Raw genomic sequence first — 24,558 nt, 5'->3', positions numbered from 1 at the left:
AATGAGCTAGTATGCTTTGCATACTAGCTCATTATGAAATACTTTAGAACAAAGCCCCGGCACGGTCATCTGGACAACGCTGAGGGAGCTGACATGCTTCCTGGGTGTCTCTTCCTGGTTCGGCGGCTCTGGCGCTGTGAGTGGCGCGGGAGTTTCACTTTCCGGCAAGATCCGGTGTCCTGCCGAAAACTCCAACCTATCTAAATCTCCAACCACGTTATTTCCGGTGAGTGTACACTGGGAATAATTGGAGATTTCGAGCACTTGGTGTTTTCACACAACACCGACAGCCTATACACCCGAGTAAATGTTATAATTAGTGCAGATTCTTACACCGCCCACTAGTAACCAAAAACATGGCCGCCTCCAAGAATCTGCACTAATTATACCATGTGCACGGGTGTGTAGGATGCCGGTGTTGTGTGCAAACACCAAGTGCTCAAAATCTCCAATTATTACCAGTGTACACTCACCGGAAATAACGTGGTTGGAGATTTCGGCAGGTTGGAGTTTTCGGCAGTATGCCGGCAAGGAGCTCTGAAGGTCCGCTGGACCTTCAGAGCGCATGCGCCGCAGACATCAGCGGCTGCATTCAGGTTTAATCTCTCCTAAACCGTGCATGTTTAGGAGATATTAATTATAACCTTATTATAGGCTTACCTGTAGGTAAAAGTCATATAGCGGATTATACTACCGCTTTAAAATATCTCAGATTAGAATGTATATCACATGGCATTATCATGCACCATAAATGATTCATCCAAAAGCAGTATGGTCAGTAGGAAGACCACATATACCATAGGGGAGAAGAACAAACCTAATAGTTTAGTAGTTAAAAAATGCATGTGTTTTATAAAAGAATATAATTTACAATGCTTAGGATATCGCAACCATATAGAATGCTCTGCCAAGATGCAACCGGCAGGCGTGATGATGTCACCAACTGAAGCTCCGTCCTATGCGTTTCGTTACAAGAGAATAGAGCCCTGACGATGTGCAGGTTGTAACAAACTGTACGCAGAGTGCAGGATTTTCATAGTTTATAATACAAACAGAAAGTATTTCTATACCTTTTTTCTGTTTGGAGAAATTGCTGTTGGAAGAGGCTGTGACATCATCCATTCTTCTGCCATGCTTCAGCAATGTCCGGCCGTTGGGAGGAGTGATGTTCCCTAGTGTCCCGTACTATGGAAGTTAGGGCCCACTTAGTAAACTACCAGGGGCTGTGACATAATGAGCAGTGAGCACTGGGGACAAGGTGCTTTGGGGTGGGGGGCATGCCATTTTTATCTTTATTTTTTCAATAGCCGGGTGTCGGCAATTGTATTCAGGAATAATTTTAAATAGAATTTGAGTCATTTTTTTTTTTTCTTTAGAAATGTCATTTTTGCTGTAGCATGTTTTATGCATGCTACAGATGCACCACTGTACAGGCACATTAAGGGGACCCCCCAGGCACTATATTTAAAGGAATTTTTTTTTTTTGCACTTTAAGCATAATAAAAATCACTGCTCCTGAAAAAATAATCGTGGTTTCTTTTTTTTAATTTTATTGATAATTGTCGCCCAGGGCAGTACCCAGACCCCCATACCCCTCTTTTGGCCAATTATTTGCATATAAGCCTTCAAAATGGCCACTTTTGATTTTTCCTGTTTGGCTCCCATAGACTTCAATGGGGTTCGCCGTTCGGGTTTTAAACCAGGGTTGCCACCTCATCCCTTTAAACCAGGACACACATTAATTACACAGGCTCTGTGGGTGATTGGGGTGGTAATTAAACTCAGTGCCTTATGTGAATTTTACTAGCCTCATAACCTGTGTAATTATTATGTGTCCTGGTTTAAAGGGATGAGGTGGCAACTCTAGTTAGAACATTTCCCCTGTTCGGGAGTTCTGCTGCGAACCGAGCAGGTAGATGTTCAGCCCATCCCTAGTAGTCAGTAAGAGGAATGGTACATACATTAATGGTTAGTGGAAGAAGTGCCCCATTACATTAGTGATCATCGGAAATAATGCTCTCTGCATTGATGGTCATTGAAAAAAATGTCCCTCTTACAGAAAGCTAAAAAGAGCATTAGTGTCAATAGTAGCTTATTTGAGAAGCAGAAATACTAATTGGTCAAGGAACCCCTAAAACTCTCTGGAGGAACCCTGGCTGAGAAAGCCTGATCTAAGGTAGGGGTACACTGTTACACCAGGGCATTAGTACACCTAACTGGAGTTCAGCTTTAAAGCAGTGATTGACCGATATTGTTTTTTTTAATGCCGATACCGATATTTTGGTAATCGGATATCGGTATCGGCCGATATTTCCGGACATTTAAAAAAATTTCCTTTTTTTATTAATTTTTTTTTATTTTATAAATGTACTCTTTGTGGAGGTATCTGGGGGTCTAAAAGACCCCAAAACCCTCCTCGGCAATGAAAAGAATTCAAAACGCCAAGTTTGGCTGTTTTGAATGCTGTCAGCTTTTTTAATTCGGTGCCGAGTACCCGAAAGTGATGTCATGACATCACTTCCAGGTTTTTTTTACATGGAGACCCGGGTCTTCTCTTTGGCGGCCGTGCAGGTAGGATGCCCGGGTCTTCCAGTGGGACGGCAGACCCGGGCGAGCCGCGGAAGGAGGCGGGAGGGGGGGGTGTCCCCTCCCTCTCCTTGTGATGACAGCCGAGTGGCTTCTCAGCTGCATCGGTTGTCATTACAAGTCAGCCGACCATCGGCTATGGACGACGGTACCGGGGTGATGCCTCTAGCTGCAGCCATCACTCCGGTACAGCACTTTCCCGAAATATCGGCAATATCGGTAACCTCCGGGGCCGATTCCGATATATCAGGGAAAATGCATATCGGCCCCCAATATATTGGTGTTACCGATAATCCGTCGATCCCTACTTTAAAGCACCCTTCAGTTCAGGACTATTGAATAGATCTTGATGAGAGTGTTTTTCAGCTTTGAACATTCTTTCAACAATCTTCAAAGTTGTGCTGAAGCTTGCAAAAATCCCAGCAAAGTCTGCTAAAAGCTTGGAAACCTTAGAAGATAAGCCTTGCAGCTTTGTACTTTGGGGGTTGGGGGCTACATCATAAGAACAAGGAGGCAGAATTGTGAGGATAATAAAAAGGCTATTTACTAAGTAATAAAAAAGCAAAGTGATTATGTGGGGGTGCTTTTAAATTTGGTGAAATGCCCATTTTTAATAGAGATCCCATAGTACTGTTTTGGCTGCTAGGTGTGTGATTTTGCTGTATTTGACAACAACTTCTTTGTCAGATCAGAAACCGATCAGCATGGTCAGAAGAAGGTCAATGATAGGTCACATGCATCTGTCAATGTGTAGGTAGGTTCTTTCTATTTTCTCCACTGCAGGTGGCACTCAACTGCAGCTCCATTGCAGAGGGAGAGAGAGAGAGGAAGTCGGGAGGAACCTAGTTCCTCTATGGTTTCCTAGGTCACAGTATGCAGCTATCCAATTGGATGCTGGCACTCCCATGTGGCTCTGGCAGCCATCTTGGGTCAGGCATAGTCTATTTAAGACCCTGGCTCCCGTGCTCGGTGTGCATTTCCTGTGTGGCTAAAGTAGGGACAGGTCAACAGTGTATAGTGTCAGGGAGAGGTTTCTGGGGAGTAGGGAAAATTCAGGGACACACCATCCTACCTGGAATCCTCCCCACTTGGGTACGGACCGGCCAGGCCACATTCCATTCCTCGAGACAGATGCTTGTATTTTGCTGTTTCATCCTGTGAGTGCTCACAGATGGGTTGCCTTCCCGCTGGGCTTGTTGTGTATTAACAAATTAAATTACAGTATATTCCTGTCTATTTGCACCTGGACTCAAGAGTGTTTTCTGCCACCGCACCCACCCTCAAATCAGTTTTGAATGATCTCAAACTGACCATCGGCACAAGCATAACCCAGGCCGTTAAAATGTTACCACCTTATACTTGAGGTTCTTACATCCCTATGGGTTAGAAAACAAATTTTCTCTATCGCTCATTGACAGACGTAGTCTTCTTGATTCTCAAGAGCTGGGTTATGTTGTCTCCGCAGGAGTAGGACTAGGCAGAAAGACAAAACGTTCTGGCTCCACCTTAGGGGCAGTCCCTGAGGGTATATCCTCCCTCTCTCTGCTACAGGGAATCAGTTTTTTTCTGTCTAGTCAGGAGTAAGGACCTAAGTTCCTTGCTGGGATCTTTTGGTCCTGGCAAGACTTTTTTCTTTAAGAAAAAGACATTTTTTAGGTAGTTTTTCTCCAGTGTTTTTCCTGTGAGATCTTCAAGCAAAAATGCCGGACTGGGCGACACTTGTGGTCACCCCAGCCGGCCTACGAGCGCGCGCAGACCATGGCATTGCGCTTGGTCGGCCGCGACACATTCAAGTAAGTATGCGGGGCCGGGCGACGGGCTGGATGTTGAGATCCAGTGGTCACCCCGGTTTTCTGCCTACGAGCGCGTGCAGACCAGAGCTCCGCGCTGGGTCGGCCGCGACGGAGTCCCAGTGGAGGGACTGACCTTGCGAGTTAAAAGTCTCGCTTGGACGCCAGGAACCAGAGAGTCGAGGCGTCCGGAGTGGTCCACAAACCCCCACCCCGGTGGAGAGGGTATTGTGAAGAGAGGGTGCCTGTCGGTTCGGTATGGTGAGTAAACGTTCCCTTTTTTCCTCGTTATGAGGCAGTATGTATTATGGGCCCCTCCATATATGGTCAGTATATATCTGATACTTACAAGTCCCCCTTGTAATACAGCATGTGTTTGTGGGAAGTGGACTTGGTTTGAGAGCTAACACTCTACCCAGCAGACTGTAACATTACAGCAGACATAGGAGGTATAATCCTACCTTATTTGTAGTGTATCTCCTGTAGATCCATATATCGCCTCTTAGCAGAGATGCAGGTGGATGTGCTGGGAAAACGATTTCGGCGGTCCGCCGCCATTTTGCCGTAGACCAAGTGCATGTATGTCCTCAGGTCACGCCGGCCGCCATGTTTTTGGAGTCTTATGTCTCTTCTATGGGGGCGGCCATGTTTCGTGAGCCCAGCTACCTCGTGGAGAGCTGGGAACGCCGGAAGGCGTACACAGGGGGCGGAGCCACGTCCTTCTACCCGGGAAAAAGCAACAGCTCCTTCCAGTCTGTGTAAGACAGACGCTGACTGCAGTTAGTTGGAAACTGCACTGCATCGGTTGGTGAGCCTTGGGGGTCCCTCTCTCTCTTTGTGGGATCGAGAAGCAGGTACTCTGAGGGGCGCTATTGCGCTAGGGGGAGACACACAAAAAAAAAAAAAAAAAAAGTTTTTTTGTTTTTGCTGGCAAAGGTGTCCTGAATTAACATGGACCCTGCCACTCATGTATCTCCTCCGGATCCCCTCGAGGGGTCTGTGGGATCCTCCAGCACCCCACTGACAATTGAATCATTGTCAGCTATTATGGAAACTTTTGTGTCCCGGGTGGAAGTGGCTTGTCAGGGACAGGGCGCAAGAAAGCGACCCCCGCCTAACCCCTTATTATCTGAAACCTAGGATTCAGACTCTGAGCCTATTTCTGCAGTTGCAGGTACTTCATCTGGGATTGGTGTCTCGGGTCCTGTCTCTTCAGACAGCGAGGAGGATGTTTCGGCATCAGCCATAGCCCGAGAGGAAGCGTTGGTAAACGCACTTATTGTATCTGTTCAAGAAACCTTAAGGTTACAGGGTATTCCATCGGAAATAGCTGAAACTGAAATCCCTTTTGGGACTAAAAAACGCATCAAAGTGGCGAAGGTTTTTCCATTGCCCAAATGTTTTGGCAATGCAATCGAAGAAGAATGGCGTCTGCCAAAACGCACTTTTACTATTTCTAAACGCATTAACAGGCGTTATCCGTTTGAGGAAACCCTCATTAAGAAATGGACAGAACCACCTGTGGTGGATTCACCAATTGCTAGATTGAATAAAGCCACGGTTATTCCTCTAGAAGACGCTCCGTCTTTTAAAGATCCAGTGGATCGCAAGATAGAAGCTATGTCTCGCACCATGTTTTCCTTGATTGGATCAGCTTTCAGACCTATAATAGCTATTGGTCTGGTTTCGCAGGCTGTAACTGGATGGACCAAGTGGTTACGCCGGGACTTAGAAGAGGTCCCTCAGGCGGTATCAGATTTGTTGGAACAAATGATACAGGGGTTACAGTTTGTGTGTGATGCAGCGTTAGACGCCACTCCATTATTGGCGCGAGCATCAGTTTCAGCAGTGGTTCTCAGGCGTACACTGTGGCTAAAAGGTTGGTTAGCCGACCAAGGTTCCAAAAAAGCATTGGCTAATATCCCCTTTTTAGGAGAGCGTCTATTTGGAGCCAACTTAGATGAGATCATTAAGGATCCCACGGGTGGAAAGAGCACCTTTTTACCGCAAAATTTTAAAGGTAAAGGAACTCGTCAAAGACGAGGGCCTTCTTTTTCTGCTCACAAGAGGTTTTTTCGTCCCGCGGGTGAAAAAACTAAGTCCTCCAAAGCTCCTGCAGGAGGCGTCAGGGGTCGTTGGTCGGGCAAGCAAAAGCCCGCCCCCTCCAGACCTGAAGATAAATCGTCCAAAGCCTGAAGGTGCGCCCCCACCCATAACTGGGGTGGGGGGACGTCTTCGCCGGTTCCCGGATCCATGGCTTTCCAGAATCCCGGACAAATGGGTTTGCGAAGTCATAAGGTCAGGGTACAAGATCGAGTTTCGATCTCTCCCACCGGCGCGATTCTTCCCTTCCAATATCCGACTATCCTCAGATCGTTTAGAAGATCTGCGGAGAGCAGTCACAGATTTACTACAACAAGGAGTGGTAGTCCACGTTCCTTGGACAGAACGGTTTCAAGGGTTTTATTCAAACCTATTTACAATACCCAGGAAAGAGGGCAAAGTGCGTCCAATTCTGGACTTAAGAGCACTCAATTCTTTTGTCAACATAAGAAGATTCAGAATGGAGTCCATTCACACAGTAGCAGCCTTCCTGCATCCAGGGGATGTCCTAGCGTCCACAGACATCAAGGACGCCTATCTTCACATTCCCATTTTCGCAGGACATCAGCGGTTTCTACGCTTTTCCGTAGAAGAGAACCACTATCAGTTTGTGGCGTTACCTTTCGGTCTCGCCACGGCTCCGCGGGTCTTCACAAAGGTGTTGGCCCCAATGTTGGCACTTCTGCGCCAAAGAGGCATATCGATCCTTGGTTACCTAGACGATCTTCTGCTTCATGCAGAGTCTCCTCAGACCTTGCTACAAAACATAGAAATTACTATGATTTCTTTACAGGAATTCGGGTGGCTGGTGAACCAGCAAAAGTCATTTCTGGTTCCCACCCAGAGGCTCGAATATCTGGGTCTAATTCTAGACACAGTCAGGACAAGAGTTTTTCTTCCGGTAGGGAAACTCCGAAAGATTCAATCAGCAGTCCAGTTGTTACTGTCCAACAGCTGGTCTTCCCTTCGGACTTGCATGAGGGTTCTGGGGTTGATGGTGGCTTTGTTCGAAGCAGTCCCATTTGCCCAGTCCCATACCCAAATTCTTCAGCAAGAGATTCTTCTCAGATGGAATCGGAATCCGGAATCCCTGGACAATCAGATCCGATTGAGCAAACGGACCAGAGAGTCTCTGGTCTGGTGGCTTCGGTCTCCGATGCTCAGCCAGGGAAAGTCATTTCTGCCAATATATTGGACGATAGTGCCCACGGATGCTAGTCTATCCGGATGGGGAGGAATTCTCGGTCAGTTATCTGTCCAGGGACTTTGGTCCCCGGAAGAATCCAGGTTACCGATAAATGTATTGGAACTGAGAGCGATCAGACTTTGTCTGATTCACTGGACCGAGCAGCTCCAGGGCAGCCCGGTTCGGATCCAGTCGGACAATGCCACGGCCGTGGCTTATGTCAATCACCAGGGGGGCACCAAGAGTGTCCGAGCGGCCAAAGAAGTGGCTTGCATTCTTCGCTGGGCGGAACGATTTGTTCCAGCAATCTCTGCGGTGTTCATTCCGGGGGTGGAGAATTGGCAGGCAGATTATCTCAGCCGTCAGACTCTGGATCAGGGGGAATGGTCCCTCCATCCAGACGTTTTCCACCAGTTGTGCCTACGGTGGGGCACCCCGGATGTGGATCTGTTGGCATCACGATTCAACAGGAAAGTTCAGAGATTCGTGGCTCGCTCCCGCGATCCTCTAGCAGAAACCGAAGACGCACTGATCGCCCCGTGGGGGCAATACCAGCTAATGTATGCCTTCCCTCCTCTCGCGTTACTGCCAAGACTTCTTCGCAGGATAGAGGAGGAAGGAATTCCAGTAATTCTGGTAGCTCCGGACTGGCCTCGTCGAGCTTGGTACGCCGACGTGGTCAGACTGGTGGCGGACGTCCCGTGGAGACTTCCTCTCAGGGAGGACCTACTGTCTCAGGGACCGATCTTCCATCCTGCTTTACGATCGCTGGCTTTAACGGCCTGGCTATTGAGACCCAGGTGCTGAAGGACAAAGGTTTGTCAGCTTCAGTTATTCCTACTCTAGTTGAAGCAAGGAAAGCGACTTCCAGAAAGATTTATCATCGCACATGGAAGTCCTACATTGCATGGTGTGAACCTTTGGGGTTCCGTCCTCGGTCTTATTCGATTAGTCGAATATTGGCTTTTCTGCAACAAGGGGTTGAGCAGAAACTGGCCTTGAGTACTATCAAGGGTCAGGTCTCAGCATTAGCTATCTTCTTTCAGAAGCCTTTGGCTACTCATTCCTTGGTGCGGAATTTCATCCAGGGGGTGCGACATCTGGCTCCGCCAGTGCACGCGCCGTTACCCCCCTGGGATCTTAATTTAGTGTTGTCGGTTCTTCAGAAACCTCCCTTTGAAGATATTGGGGAGATTCCTCTACCTACGTTGTCCCAGAAGGTGGCCTTCTTGGTGGCTATTACTTCTGCACGCAGGGTGTCAGAACTGGCCGCATTATCTTGTCGTTCACCATATCTGGTGGTTCATAGAGATAAGGTGGTTCTTCGTCCGAATCCATCCTTCCTACCAAAAGTGGTTTCAGAATTTCATCTGAATGAAGAAATTGTGTTACCTTCCCTGTGTCCTAAGCCCAGTCATCCGCGAGAGTTTGCTTTACACTCCTTGGATGTGGTCTGGGCGATCAGGGTATACTTGAAAACGACAGACTCGTTTCGCAAGACGGATTCACTTTTTGTGATCCCAGATGGACCCAAAAAGGGGTTGCCTGCATCTGCCGCGACCATTTCTAGATGGATCAGACAGACGGTAGTACAGGCTTATTCTATTAAGGGTCGGGAGCCCCCGTTCCCTGTTAAGGCGCACTCCACTCGGGCACTTAGTGCGTCATGGGCCTTTCGCCATCAGGCGTCAGTGGTCCAGGTGTGCAAGGCGGCTACCTGGTCGTCGGTGCATACCTTTACTAAACATTATAAAGTTGATGTAATGGCATCGTCTGATGCCTCGTTTGGCCGCAAGGTTTTGCAGGCCGCAATTTGAGGAGACCAGCGGTCTACCTCGAGGGTTTTTTCCGTTGGAAAATTTTCCTTTAGTCTCATTCTTTGTTTATAATGAGCCTTTAAAACTTCTAGTTTGGCACCGGTTGGGCCTTCTAGATTGGATTTGATTTTGTCAATCCCACCCCTCATTTGTGGCACTGCTTCTGGATGTCCCAGCTCTTGAGAATCAAGAAGACTACGTCTGTCAATGAGCGATAGAGAAAAATGGATTTTTGTAAGATCTTACCGTAAAATCCTTTTCTCTTAAGCTCATTGACAGACGTAGTACCCGCCCCTCTATCATTGAGTTGGGTTGGGTTAAATTCTCTGTTACTGCTTTAGAACAGAACTGATTCCCTGTAGCAGAGAGAGGGAGAATATACCCTCAGGGACTGCCCCTAAGGTGGAGCCAGAACGTTTTGTCTTTCTGCCTAGTCCTACTCCTGCGGAGACAACATAACCCAGCTCTTGAGAATCAAGAAGACTACGTCTGTCAATGAGCTTAAGAGAAAAGGATTTTACGGTAAGATCTTACAAAAATCCATTTTTATGGGCAACATTTAATTTCCTCTCCTTTGGTGTTCATTGTAAGAGAAATCGTCACTCATGTAAGGTAATATCTCATCTGGGTCTATTCAGATAGGATATTATTTTTCTGTTTTATCTTCGCCATTTTGGGTACAGTAATCACTAACTGGAGGAAGGTCATCCTCTGTAGATTTTAGACACACTGTGCTGATTCATCAACTGGAAGATATTTATCCAAGTGTGTGAAAAGACTTGACCTACCTGGATAGTTCCGAACATTCCGTAGACCGCTACCACTGGAGACGATGCGGGAAGTGCGCAATGTTCAGCCGCATTGAACTTAGGCCACATTAACACTTGTGTGTTACTAAATGCAGTTAACGTGTAACTCCTCTTAAGCTGAAAACATACCACATACATTGCAATTTACATATTATAAGGATTTTAACAAACTTTCTTGAGAAGTCCTACCTACCTATTGCTGTTTGTATTAGAACTTGTACGTAGATGTCAGTCACGTCCATTTCCTGCAGCTACAATCATGTGATCATTCCCAATGTTATGATAAGAGAAGAACTACTGGGAACATCAGTAAAATCAGGAAAAATTAGACCAGCTAGTAGACCGGCTTCTGAGTCCACTACAGACCCAACACTTTGAACACTTCTCTTCCTAGCGGTTCATTCAGAAACAAATTAATAAGTACATGCTAGGGCAAATAATAATTGTTTTGTAAAGTTGAATAACTTCTGAATTTAAAAACAGTAAGCACACTTTTATAATTTAATACATGCATCTTTGTGTTCCAGGTTCCTAATAGTGTTGGGGTGTCTGGTCCTGGCAATTCTAACAACGTTTAAGGAGTATGAAGATATTTCTGGTGACTGGCTGTTGCTTATAGTAAGTATGAGGATTGTACAACTACCCAAACCTTCTTAGGCTAGCCATTGTCATTGCTTCTTCACATGACCAATAGCAGGTTACAGGAGGTGGGAGGAGGCGTTCCCTAGTGTGACTTGAGGAACTGAAGTCAATGAATGTGTACTTGAGGGCTCTGGGTTTAGGGGCTCCTATGGAGGCCAGGCTGAAATATCTTACAACCTGATTTTATAATTTCCGTACCAAGAACTGTGTACTCCGAGGGCCTACAATACAATACCTTGTTATTGTACGAGGTGTGACAATTTGATTCCCAGAATGCCCATGGTTTAGCACTATGGTGGTGAGTCACACAGGCATTCGCACTCTAGAGTTTTCTGACTTATTCTAACATGCACTCGCCTGGGTCGCAGACCAGTTTACTCGGTCTTTATGGAGTAGTAAAAGAAATACCACGTTATAAAACACTGGTCCGACCACATCTGGAGTATTCTGTACAGTTCTGGTCGCCAGTCCTCAGAAGGGATGTGTTGGAGCTGGAGAGAGTCCAGAGAAGGGCAACGAAACTTATTAGGGGATTGGAGGACCTTAATTACGAAGAGCATTTAGAAGCGCTTGATTTATTCTCCCTGGAGAAGAGATGCCTGAGAGGGGACATGATAGCAATTTACAAATACCTCAATGGTGATCCGAGCATAGAAAAAAAATTATTCAGTCGCAAGGAAGGCATGAGGACATGAGGCCATACAATGCGCTTAGAGGAGAAGTGTTTTAACCTCAGGCTACGCAGGGGGTTCTTTACAGTAAGGGCTACAAGACTGTGGAATTCTCTGCCACTAATGGTAGTAACTGCGGGGAGTACGGCTACGTTTAAAAGACTCTTGGACATACATCTCAAGGATCAAAACATTCAGGGGTATGAGAAATGATTACGGCCAAACACACCTACAACAAGTTGAACTGGATGGACTATTGTCTTTATTCAACCTCAACTACTATGTAAATAACATGTGTGTGTTGTGCTGTTGGTGGAAAATAAGTGACAGGAATCTGGAGCTATGGATTAACATCAAATTTTATGTAAAAATTTGCAAAAGTGCGAGTGAAATTTTAGCTCTCTCACAACAGGCTTATGGTGAACAGACCATGAAGAAATCAAGTATTGTTGAATGGCATAGGCGGATTAAAGTGGTTCTAAATTGGCTTGCATTAAGGTTAAAAAATATTTAGGCATCGCTTTTGGCTCCTCATTTCCCCTTTTACTTATCTGAGCCCTTCATTTGATCCAGCACTGTGCATGCCTGCAGCTCTTTTCTCCCCTCACTTCTGGGTCTCACTGGCTTTGATGGGACACCGAGAGCCAAGCCAGTGACGAGGGACTGGGGCCGAGTTCTGCCGCCTGTGTCAATGGACACAGCAGCGAGGCTCGGGACCGAGCAGGCACTAGTCCCACAATAGAAAGCGGCTTCTCCTGGGGGCACTGGACAGAGAGGAGGGGAAAGGAGATCCAGCAATTCCATTGAACAGAGCAGGTAAGTATAGAGGCGTTTGGTTTTTTAACAAAAAAAAAAACGGCTGCAAATGTGAACCCTCGTACGCTCCTGCTGGTGAGTTTTTTTGATCACAAGGGGGTAGTTCACTACAAGTTCATAGAACATGGTACAACGATCAACCAACATTGCTACTTGGAAATTCTGAAAAGGTGATGAGAATTTGTTCAGAGGAAAAGAGTGGAACTCAAGTGGATTCTCCTCCATGACCATGCTCCTGCACAAAGATTTTTTTCTTACAGTCCATTTCAGGAGTGAAATGATCACTACTCGTATATACAGTCAGATATGTCCTTGTGCTACATGGTTGTAAGTCAACCTGAAGGAGATTGTACAGTCAGATCCTAATGTGTTGACATCTTAAAGATGTGTAAGTTCTTTCTTTACAGTCCAGATGGCCATTATCTAATCCCAAGAACAAAAAATATTGCAGCTTAGCAGCCCATAGATGTGCTGGCTGCATTTTCAGGATGACTGTGGCTACTCCTGTGACTCTTACTTCGACAGATAAATTAACTGGACCCATTAAACATAGTTGTTGCTCTTCTTGACCATCCTTTTTGTATCACTAAGGCTTCATGCATATAGCCGAACAGGAACTGTGTGATAAAGTTCCCAGGACCCTTTGCCAATGCATACAGCCATCTATCGAGATGAATTCAGAGGGATGGCAGTACACAGTAGTACACTTGGTTGCATAAATCACCCACCTGCATACTGATGTATGGTCTGTATGGAGCATATGTCAGTGCACATATGGGTGCTTTACGCAACCCCGGGGCACTACCGTGTGCATCCACCTTTTCTAATGCATCCCAATGGGCAGCTGAACACAGTGGCAGTGGTTCATGAAGGCTAAACCATGGAACTCCGTTAGGTTCACCTGTTTTACGGAAAGCTGCATTCACTACATGCTTGCAGATTGGCAAAGTTCACATATGTATTCCACACAGAGAGTCCATAGTTACATAGTTAGTGAGGTTGAAAAAAGACATCAGTCCATCCAGTTCAACCCATGATGCGTGTGTGTGTTTGCTTTTAACCGTACATTGTATACCGCTGTATGTTGTGGTCTTTAAGGTGTCCATCTAATAGGTTTTGAAACTATCAATGCTCCCTGCTGATACTACTGCTTGTGGAAGAGAATTCCACATCCTTACCGCTCTTACAGTGAAGAACCCCTTACGCACTTTAAGGTTAAACCGCCTTTCCTCTAGTTTTAGTGAGTGGCCACGTGTCTTATTGTATCTCCTTTCTCTGAATAGTTTGTTCCTTATGCTCGGGTCACCAGTGCAGTATTTGTACATTGATATCATATCCCCCCTCAATCGTCTTTTCTCCAGAGAGAATAAGTTCAGTGCTTGTAGTCTTTCCTCATAGCTGATGTCCTCCATTCCCCTAATTATTTTTTTTTTTTCCAGGGGAACCAATAGACATCTTCTGTTATTCCAATGATGGGACAGTTTTACCACCCATCTTTGATAAATGACATAATGCTGATGTGACCCCCCTTAGGAATAATAGAAGACTCCCATTGGCTCCTTCAGACTCTGCATAGAGTGAGCCCGGGATGCAGAAGCAAGGATGGTCCCCTTTGCCTGCTTACTTTAAGGGGAGCGTATCTGTGCATGGCCAGCCCTACAAAACAATTGCGGCCATATTTGGCATATTGCTGGTAGCAATAATCCACAAAGACTTATAGTTGTTTTCTAGCAGTTTTGCATGGATCAAACAACAGTTTATATATCTGTATTTTTTTAGGCAGATGTCACTTGTGATGAATTTTGTTTTATTAGGGGGGGGTAATAACTTGGATGGGAATGATGCCCAACTTGATAGCAACAAAACCAGAGACAACTTCCACCCTACAACTCCAAAGAATTCTTCTCCTTTACTCTGTACAGCTCTAATGATTCATCTTCTTTACTTTGCACACTCTGATTACACTCTTGGCAGATAACAGTCTCTGTTAGAAAAAAAGCAAAAAGCCCCTTACAGACTAGGAACTCTCAGTCCTTTTAGAAAGTAGCACAAAGTGTTGTGAATGGCATCCTGGAGTACTTCCAACTCCCTTGTAGACCCTGATCCCAGGCATGCCAACTGCATGAAATGCTAGCCCATCTGGCTGCTTCTCCACCAGCCCACCTGTCTTCCCAATTTACTCTCTTCACCAGTCTACCTGACTGACTGGTCCAGAGATCTCCCAGGGCAAAGTTAAAGAATATTTAAGCACACCGATATCTTCCAAAGAGACCGGCTACGTGTGGGAGTCTTTTCCCTTGTAGGTCCCTGACCGTACTCACAGTCCCCTCAGCACTCCATCTCCATCTTCCATCTGACTCCGCTGCCAGTGTGACTCAATCATATTTAAGGGTTGGCTTAACCACAAGCCAGGCCCACTGCCCCCGGATTGGCTAAACTCCCCTATGTATGCAAAAAAACCTCCTAGCCTCCACCCTCTAGTTTCCAGAACGTTCTTAAACTTTCTAGAACCGGGGGAGGCACCAGAAAGTTGTCTGAGAGAGTCACTGAGTCTTGACCTAAAGTAAACCCATGACCCAATTAAAGACTGGCAGGTTTAAAAAAGAGCCGGAAATACATTTTCTTGGACTCGCAATAGTAGCACACTAGAGAGCGCTAATCTAGCAGTGTATCTACAGCTGAGATGATGGTTTTATGGCTTTGATAGAAAATGTTGGTGACTTGGATGGCTTGACCCATTCAGTTGCTTTTTTAACCTCTGCCTCCTGGGGGACTGGCTGCCCTGGTAATTCCTGACATTGGATAAGATGATTAATTTGGGAACATAGCTTTGTCTGGGGTTTGGATAATTGATGACTGCTTTCTTTCTGTTTGGTATGCCCAATATAACATTTTAGATGTTATTTAGGGATCCCCAGGTGACCCCCCACATCACCATCTACAATGCGCATTCTCTTATATATGTGCCACTGGTGATACCTTTATTTAAAATAACAAAACACACATTCTGAAATTCATATCAAAATATCATAGAAAACTGTCATACAATAGTTGACAAATTCACTTACCTGTTGGAAACCTGCACATGAATTTGTTGTATGGAGGCATAGCGGTGGGCTGCATTCATGCCCAGAATATCCATACTAAACACTTCATCCTCAGTTGCATGTACCGTCCCCCTAGCTGCATAGTATTACTGGTTGCTAGGACACTGTGAGGAGCACAACAACATTGGCTGTTAGAACACTGTCAGCTGCATATTGTCTCTGGTTGCTAGGATGCTGTCGGAAACAGTGTGTTTGGTTGCTTGGATGCTGTCAACTACATAGTGTCACTGGTTGGTAGGATACTGTCAGGAGCACAGCAGCATTTCTTTCTAGAACACTGTCAGCTTCATAGCATCGCTAGTTGCTTGGACGCTGTAAGGCATCGCTAGTTGCTTGGACGCTGTAAGGCATCGCTAGTTGCTTGGACGCTGTAAGCTGCATAGCATCTCTGGTTGCTAGCATGTTAGGAACACAGCATCATTGATTCCTAGAACCCTATCAACTGCGTAGGGTCACTGGTTGCTAGGACACTATCAAGAGCATAGCAACACTGCTTGCTAGAACACTGTCAGCCACATAGCATCACTGGTTGAAAAAAGAAACAAGTCCATCCAGTTCAACTAATGGTTGCTAAGACGCTGTCACCTGCATAGTGTTGCTAGGGCACTGTCAGCTGGAAAGCATCATTGGTTCCTAGGATGCTGTCAGTTTCATAGAATTGCTGGTTGCTAGGACACTGTCAGGAGCACAGCAAAATTGCTTGATGGATCACTGTCAGCTGTATAGTCACTGGTAGCTAAGAAGCTGATTCTTGGCATCATTGGTTGCAAGGACACTGTCAGGAGCACAGCAACATTGCTTGGTACAACACTGACAGCTGCATAGCATCACTGGTTACTAGGACGCTGTCAGCGGCATAGTGTCATTTGTTGCTGGGACACTGTCAGCCATACAGTAGGGTTGATTCGTTAAAACTGGAGAGTGCAAAAAACCAGCATAATGATGATAAAAATTCCACAATACGGCCATTAGATGGCGCTAATGATTATGACTCCATTTAGTGGTCACAGTGCAGTATTTTCCCCATTCGCTCTTTTTTTTTCAATGAATAACCTTTGATCTGTGGAGACTATAGCTTGAGAGCATTTAATTTGGCCCAATTCGAACAGAATAATTCACATGCAGTTATGGTAAAAAAAAAAAGCTTTACAATTTTTTTTATTTTTTTTAATCTTATTATATATATATATATATATATATATATATATATAAAGCAAACCTTTTCTATGTGATTAATATAATTATATCTGAGAGTGTTGTATTGTATGCAGTTGTAGGTTCGAACCTGAAAAGTCCTCTCATTTTCTTTGTTTTTAATTTTTGGGACAATAGTACAAGATAGATGTAGGCTGACCAAAAGTCCATTTATGATTAGGTTTTATTGGTTGCTTTTTCAATCAAAAGCTGGTTAAAAGGGTTAAATATTCTATTAATATTGCCCTGTATAGATACACTAAAGTACATTTTGTGGGTTTTCTTAGCCACATTGTTAAAAAGTGTTACATTATTAAAAAAAAAAAAAAAAAAAAAGTCTTGCACTGCCATCTAGTGGTGAAAATATATACTGCTCTCTGTTCAGGTATTTCAGTAGAAATTTTTTAAAAATGTATGTAAAAAAAATGTAATCACAATGATCTTTCCTAATATTTAGAATGTTATTGAAGTCCTTTTTATATCATCATTTTGTTCTGCCATGTTCACATGTATTTGTAAATTGATGTAAAAATTAATGTTGGTGCTCTATAAGTCCTGTATTATAATAGTAGCAGTAATAATAGGAAACTTCCAAGGCATAAGGCCCCTTTAGGGTTTTCTTGGGCTTTTGCTCCACTAAAGTAAATTATGTGGGTTTTCTTAGACACAGGCTTAAAAAAGGGTTGCATTTTTCAAAAAACAAATACTGTAGTTTCGCACTGCCATCTAGTGGTAAGAATATATACAGCTCTCTGTTCAGGTATTACAGTAGCAATTTTTTTAGAACTACTGTATTTTTTAATGTAAAAAAAAAAAAAAAATGTCATCACAATATCCAGAATGTTATTGAAGTAAATATTATAGCATAATTTTGTACTGCCGTGTTCACATGTATTTGTTTTTTTTGATTATAAACGTTTATTAGAGAAATATTCAGTTACAAAATCATGAATATATATGACAGTAACATAAAAGTGCATTTTCAAAACTATTTTTCACGTAGTAGAACATGAAAAAGAACATAGAAGTGGAAAAGAAAATAAAAAGATGAAAAATAAAAAGACAGAGAATAAAATTTAGTGAACATTAAATATCTGTCTTTGTATGAGACATAACATTACCAGATAATTCAGATATGATTGAGTTGAGTGAAAGAGATTATAGAAACCTTAACATAAAGATGATAATCCGGGCATCTCTCCAGCGAGAGTAGGAAGTGTGCCAACTTAGTTTCTGGATACTTTACCAATAATGCATAATAGTGTAGATTTTCTTTTAAATATTTTAGTTAATCTATTATCAAATGATATTTCAATCATGTGACCAAGGAACATTTGTATAGATACCAAGGGGTCCATTTCTGGTCAAAGATTAGCTTTGTATTTGTAATGGTATGATGACATTGTTCCATCAATCTGATATCCTCAATTCTATTTAAGACTTGGTTGAAAGGGATGTAAGCTTCTTTCCAATGTTTAGAAATGACCCATAGCATCGCAATGTTGATGGTATGTGTTAGACGTGTTAGGTGTGTAGAGATTTCAGGAATTTTTTGGAATAGGAGGCATTGCAAGTGTGAGAGCGGGAATTTTTTTCCGGTAACCTTTTCTATCAGGTTGAATACTTCCAGCCAAATATCTTTAACTTTGGGGCATTCCCAGAAAATGTGTAACATAGAGCCTACAGTATCACAGCCCCTAAAGCAATTAGGGGAGATCTCTGGATAGAATTTATTTAGTTTTTGGGGGGTATAATACCATCTTGTAAATATTTTAATGGCTGTTTCCCTTGTTCACATGTATTTGTAAATTGATGTCAAATAATGTTGGTGCTCTATAAGTCCTGTATTATAGTAGTAGCAGTTATATTAATAATAATAATAATAATAATAATAACAAGACATAAGGCCACTTTAGGGTTCTCCTCAGCTTTTGCTCCTGTACCCTTCACATGTGTAATATCCTATGGAGTACTCTGCTTTGCTTAAAGAGACCCTGTCTCTGTTCAGGTATTTCAGTAGCAATTTTTTTTAGAACTACTTTATTAATGTAAAAAAAAAAAAATACAATATTTCCTAATATATAGAATGTTATTAAAGTCATTTTAATATCATCATTTTGTGCTGCCGTGTTCACATATATTTGTAAATTGATTTAAAAAAAAATGTTTGTGCTACACTGTATAAGTCCTGTATTATAATAGTAGCAATAATAATAATTAGAAACGTCAAAGGCATAAGGCCCCTTTAGGGTTCTCTTGGGCTTTTGCTCCATTAAAGTAAATTGTGTGGGTTTTCTTAGCCACAGGCCTAAAAGGGTTACATTATTCAGAAAAAAAAATAGTCTCGCACTGCCATCTAGTGGTAAGAATATATACAGCTCTCTGTTCAGGTATTCAGTAGCAATTTTTTTAGAATGATTTTTATTAATGTAAAAAAAAAAAATGTCATCACAATATACAGAATGTTATTGAAGTAATTTTTAAGCATCATTCTGTGCTGCAGCGTTCACATTTATTTGTAGGTTGATGTTAAATAATGTTGGTGCTCTAAATCAATGGGTTGCGCATAACTCAAACACGAGCACAAAACGCGTACAGACGCAACGGGATTTTGTGCACATTTTCAGTACGCCTAGATGCTAATGAAGCCTTGGTAAATGTTAAAAGGAACAGTCCACCTATATTTGGAGATGCCATTGCTGAGATGACCGTTCCATAGTTCTTGCTTTGCCTCACCTGGTGTTCCTGCCAACCTTGAAGTGTTCCCACTCCTCCTGTGATATGTTCTATCATTTAAAATGATTATTATTACAGTATACAGGATTTATTTAGTGCAGCACTTTACAATAAATGAAAACCCAACAAGCAAAGCGATGTCCCATCATGAGGGTCACAACAGATGTGCAGACCTGAAGCTCAAGTGCTGTGATGTTTCCAATGCAGTCCAACCATTAGGTTTTGTTTTCTGGGATCCACCAAATGCTAAAATATCTGTCTAGTGTTGAATGACCCTTTAACCCTGATCATTTTTTTTTTCTTTGTAAAATGTGAATGTCCATTTATAGTGTTTCTTGTTTTGTCTTACAGGAAAGGTTCGCACTGGTTATTTTTGGAGCGGAATTTGCCTTAAGAATTTGGGCAGCGGGCTGCTGCTGTCGTTATAAGGGCTGGAGGGGGAGACTGAAGTTTGCCAGAAAGCCATTATGCATGCTGGGTAAGCTTTATTTCCCAGATTCGGAAGGGTGGGCATTTTAGTTGGGCATGTTTGTCGCGGTGGTATTTGCAGTTAGGAAATGGATGCAGCACTAACGAGTACTTATTCAGCGTTGGTTACCAGTCAGCTACTGTTACTGCATACCACTTATGGTCAGAAAACTCTTCCAAGCAATAGTGGTGGAACGCAGCTCTTGGCTTAAGGCAGAAGTAAACTCAGGGATTTAATGGTTTCAGAAAACAGTTACATTCCTGGCATGCCGGGATTGCTAATGGTCCTCTACCAAACTGTCCAACCATTTAATGGCTGGTGTCATAACTGATCACATGTGCAGCACCATGGCAGTTGAAGATTAGACAGATGAGGAGATGGAGGGCGCTCTGGATAGTGGATTCTGGCCAGAAACGAGGTCCACAATGGATTGGATACAGAACAGGCAAGCAGGCGTCTCAGCAGCACTAGGGCAGCAACTCCAAGAGGGAAGCAAACTGGTACAAAGAAAACAAACAGAAGGCGCCTCTAAGTGCAGAATCACAAAATACTTTTATTACCAAAGGATAAAAATGCACTTACTAGCAGTAAAATAAACCAGGCACATTATAGGATGTGGCAAGGAATCCAGTGACAGGTGGTCCCAGGGGTGGTCCAATGTGCAGCTTGATGGTGGAGATCCCAACCAACCAGCAGAGGAGGGCCACAGGAGAAAGAACCAGAAAGGACAACTGTGCTGCCGGGACCAGCGTCGAACACAAATGCCAGGATGTAGGAGAAAAAAAAACAGGAAGGATGGCCATGCTGCTGGGACCAGCGTGGAACACGAATGCCAGGAAGTGATGTCAAAGGGGCGGTACGCATTTCGGAGTGTTGATTGGCTCCTTCTTCATGCCGATTGGCATGAAGAAGGAACCAATTGACGCTCCGAAATATTTTCTTTTTTTTTTTACTGCTAGTAAGTGCATTTTTATCCTTTTGGCAATAAAAGTCTTTTGTTTTTTGTACTTAGAGGCACCTTCTGTTTGTTTTCTTTGTACCGAAAATTAGACAGAGACCAAGATGGCAGCTTCCTTGGCTGAAAACAAGAGGGTTTACTTCCACTTTAATGTAATAACATTCTCACTCCCCTACAGCTCCCTCTGTCGCTGGGAGTGAAGTATTGTACTGTGTAAATTAAGGGTGTCTGAAGTCGTAGCTTATACAGGAATATGGGCTCCCTAGGTAATGGTGTTGGCAGGGCCGGTGCTAGACTAGTTTACGCTCTAGGCAAGACCAGCTACTTGCGCCCCCCCCCCAAAAAAAAAAAAAGGAAAGGGGTTAAAAACTCCTCTATGTCATACCCAGTGACCCTGATCTGATGGTTCCTCCATGTTATACTTTTATACCCAGTGACCCCCCATATTCCTCCATGTCACACCCGGGGACCCTAATGTCCCTCCATGTCACACCCAGGGACTTTGATGTTTTTCCACGTCACACCCTTGGACCCCAATATTCCTCCATGTCATGCTGTCATACCCACTGACCCTGATGTTCCTCCATGTCACACCCAGGGACCCCCGTGTTCCTCCATGTCATGCTCTCATACTCAGTGACCCCAATGTTCCTCTATGTCAGACCCTGATGTTCCTCCATGTCACACCTGGGGACCCTGATGTTCCTCCATGTCACACCTGGGGACCCTGATGTTCCTCCGTGTCACACTTGGGGACCCCAATCCCCCATGGCACACCCAGGGACCTCAATTCTTCATGGCACACCTGGTGACCCCGAACTCCTGTTACACCCGGTGGCCCCTATCCTCCATGTCACACCTGGTGACTCTGATTCCCCATGGCACACCTGGTGACCCTGATTCCTTTTTATACCAGGGATGCTCCATGTAACACCCAGGGACCCCGATCCCCTGTTCTGGGGACACTAACTGGGCGGTATGAAGAGAGTGGCCCCCACTCTGCCCTCCTTCACAGTGATCCTGCTGATTCCTTCTCCCAGGACGCTTCTCTCCTGGACCACAGTGCTCACCACAGCTCCAACTGGCTCCTGGTGGAGGGAAAAGCAGCAGTCAGAGAGCTCCGCATGTCCTTCATCACCTCAGACTATTCCGGTGCCTCGTCGCTTCTGCCCCAGTAAAGGTTCCGCCCTCCAGTGCCGAGCTCCGGCTCAGGTTCAGCTCTCCTCCGCTCCCTGCTTAATATTTACCCAGGGAAAGGAACGGCTGCCTACCAGCTCAGTGCAGAGAGTCACTTCCTGCCTGGGGTTAAGGCCGTTCAGCTCCAGCTGAAGAGGATCATTATGCAGGCAGCACTCTGGTGGGCTCCATTCCTGCCTCTTGGGGCCCCTCCAACAGTGGTGGAAAGCCAGGGCCTGATAGTTCTGCCACTGCCCAAGACACCTGGCATCTTTCTCTGTCCCTTCTTCCTCCCCTACCGCCACCTCTCCCCTCAGCTCACAATAATCATTCATAATGGAGAGAGGGTGCCAACTACTGGCTGTGCCCCTAGGTGGCAATGCGCCCTAGGTGGCTGCCTAGTTTGCCTAGTGGAAGCACCAGCCCTGGGTGGGTTGACCCAGCGTTGTCACATGAAGCAAGTCACATGCTCCTTCATACTCACAATTACAGGGTATGTTCTTTGGCTTCTAGTGCTGAAAGGAGCAATGGGGGGACATAGGAAAGGTCTATGCTGGGGGAGAATAAAAAGTTTTGCCTATAGTTCTACTTTAAATGGTTGCAGACCGCTTATTGCATATTTACTGCGGCAGTGTGGCTCTCCCAGGCAAACCGACGTAGGGCACACTCCCGCCCCCGCTCGTCAGCGGGGAAGCCGATGCAGCAGATTGCCACCTGACCCCTGCAATCGCTCCCCGCTGAGAGAGAAGAACGGTCAGCTGTTGTAAACACAGCTGACCAATCTTCTCCCTGGAATGATCACAGAGTGCCTGTGATCCTTCTATATATTCTATGGTCATTCCACAAGCCACGTCCCCCAGATTTAGAAACACGCCCCTAGGTACATATTTAACCCCTTGATCACCCACACTTTTAACCCCTTACCTGCCAGTGTCATTATTACAGTAACAGTGCATCTTTTTAGCACTGATTACTGTAGTAATGTCACTGGTCCCCAAAAGTGTAAAAAATGTCAGTTAGGGGACCGATCTGTCCGCCACATTGTCGCAGATCACCACCATTACTAGTAAAAAAAAAACAATAAAAATGACATAAGTCTTTCCTGTAGTTAGTAGATGCAGTAACAAATCTTTCCCATAGTTAGTAGATGCAATAACTTTTGCGCAAACCAATCAAAATACGCTTTTTGCGATTTTTTTTTTTAACCAAAAATATGTAACAAAAAACAAATTGGCCTAAAATGTTAAAAAATTTTGATTTTGAAATATTTTTTTGAGAATGTCATATAGCAGAATGTGAAAAATATTATTATTATTATTTTTATTTTTTTTTCAGAATTGTTGCTTTTTTTTTTTTTGTTTATAGCGCAAACAATAAAAAATCACACAGGTGATCAAATACCACCAAAAGAAATCTCTATCTGTGGGAAAAAAAGGACATAAATTTTATTTAAGTACAGCTTAGCACGACCGCGCAATTGTCCGTTAAAGTAACGCAGTGCTGAATTGCAAAATATGGCCTGGTCATTAAGGGGGAAAATCTTCCGGTCCAGAAGTGTTTAAGGGATCACTTAAAAGATTATCAAGTGCCTTGGCAAATCAATACATAAAAAAAAAAAAATGTAAAAGAAATATTTTTAGTAAAAATAATTATAAAAAAATAGATATCTTTATTCACATAACTGCACCCCAAAACCCTAACCCATAATCTAAATCAATTAAAATAATCACAACCCTTGGGAGGAACTGATGAGTAGAATTATAAAGCTAGCAATCAAGAAAAAATATATACAAACAAAAATAATAAAGTAAGTGAAGAATGTGATAGCGCTGCTCAAGCATTAAAATATAAAAATAACAATAATCGTGTGAATAAAAGTCCAAACAAGTGAAGTGAAGAAAAAAGCAGACCCAAAATTCCACATCCAAAATCAATTAGAGCTCCTTTTTAGTAAGTGTAATAATAAGTCAGTGGTGAATAAATGGTGCTTCACGCACAAAGAAAACAAGTGATGTGTTCCAATCCTCATTCCAGTGCTCCAACCACCAGGTGCAGTGCAAGCCCTCCTCCGTTTAAGGCCCACATGGGGTCAACACAGCATAACAGGGGTAATGTTCCTCAGCACAGTAGCTTGACAATTCTCTGACAACTCCAACATAAGGCCCTTAAGGTTCCAGTTCAACTCATGAAAAGAAAAAGAGGCTCCCAATATTGCAGTATCCGGATTAAAGAAATCTCACACACTCCCAACTTCATAAAATACACTCACATTTATTATAAAAAAACTCAAGCAGTTATCTTCATAAAAGCACTCATGTAATCCATCCATAAGGTCCCACTGCACGGCACCACCTCTACACATTACGCCACTAACGCTTCATCTGGAGGAATAGGAAACTATTTAGTAAAAAAAAAATGCATATCTTTATTCACATAACTGCACCCCAAAACCCTAACCCATAATCTAAATCAATTTAAAACAATCACACCCCTTGTGA

General features: G+C 43.9%; 1 protein-coding gene across 2 annotated transcripts in view; it reads left to right on the top strand.

Moving 5' to 3' along the window:
• The window catches only part of KCNQ3 (potassium voltage-gated channel subfamily Q member 3), a 332,909-nt gene that overhangs the window by 198,198 nt on the left and 110,153 nt on the right, over positions 1-24,558 (top strand). For both annotated transcript variants that reach the window (XM_082258095.1, XM_082258094.1), the window contains exons 2-3: positions 10,819-10,909; positions 19,809-19,935. In XM_082258095.1, the coding sequence (XP_082114221.1) occupies positions 10,819-10,909; positions 19,809-19,935 (218 nt within the window). The remainder of the gene's footprint in view (positions 1-10,818; positions 10,910-19,808; positions 19,936-24,558) is intronic.

This window comes from Pelophylax lessonae (assembly GCF_965119305.1).
Source record: "Pelophylax lessonae genome assembly, chromosome: 5".
Lineage (NCBI taxonomy): Eukaryota > Metazoa > Chordata > Amphibia > Anura > Ranidae > Pelophylax > Pelophylax lessonae.
This window is presented reverse-complemented; position numbering and strand designations above follow the sequence as displayed.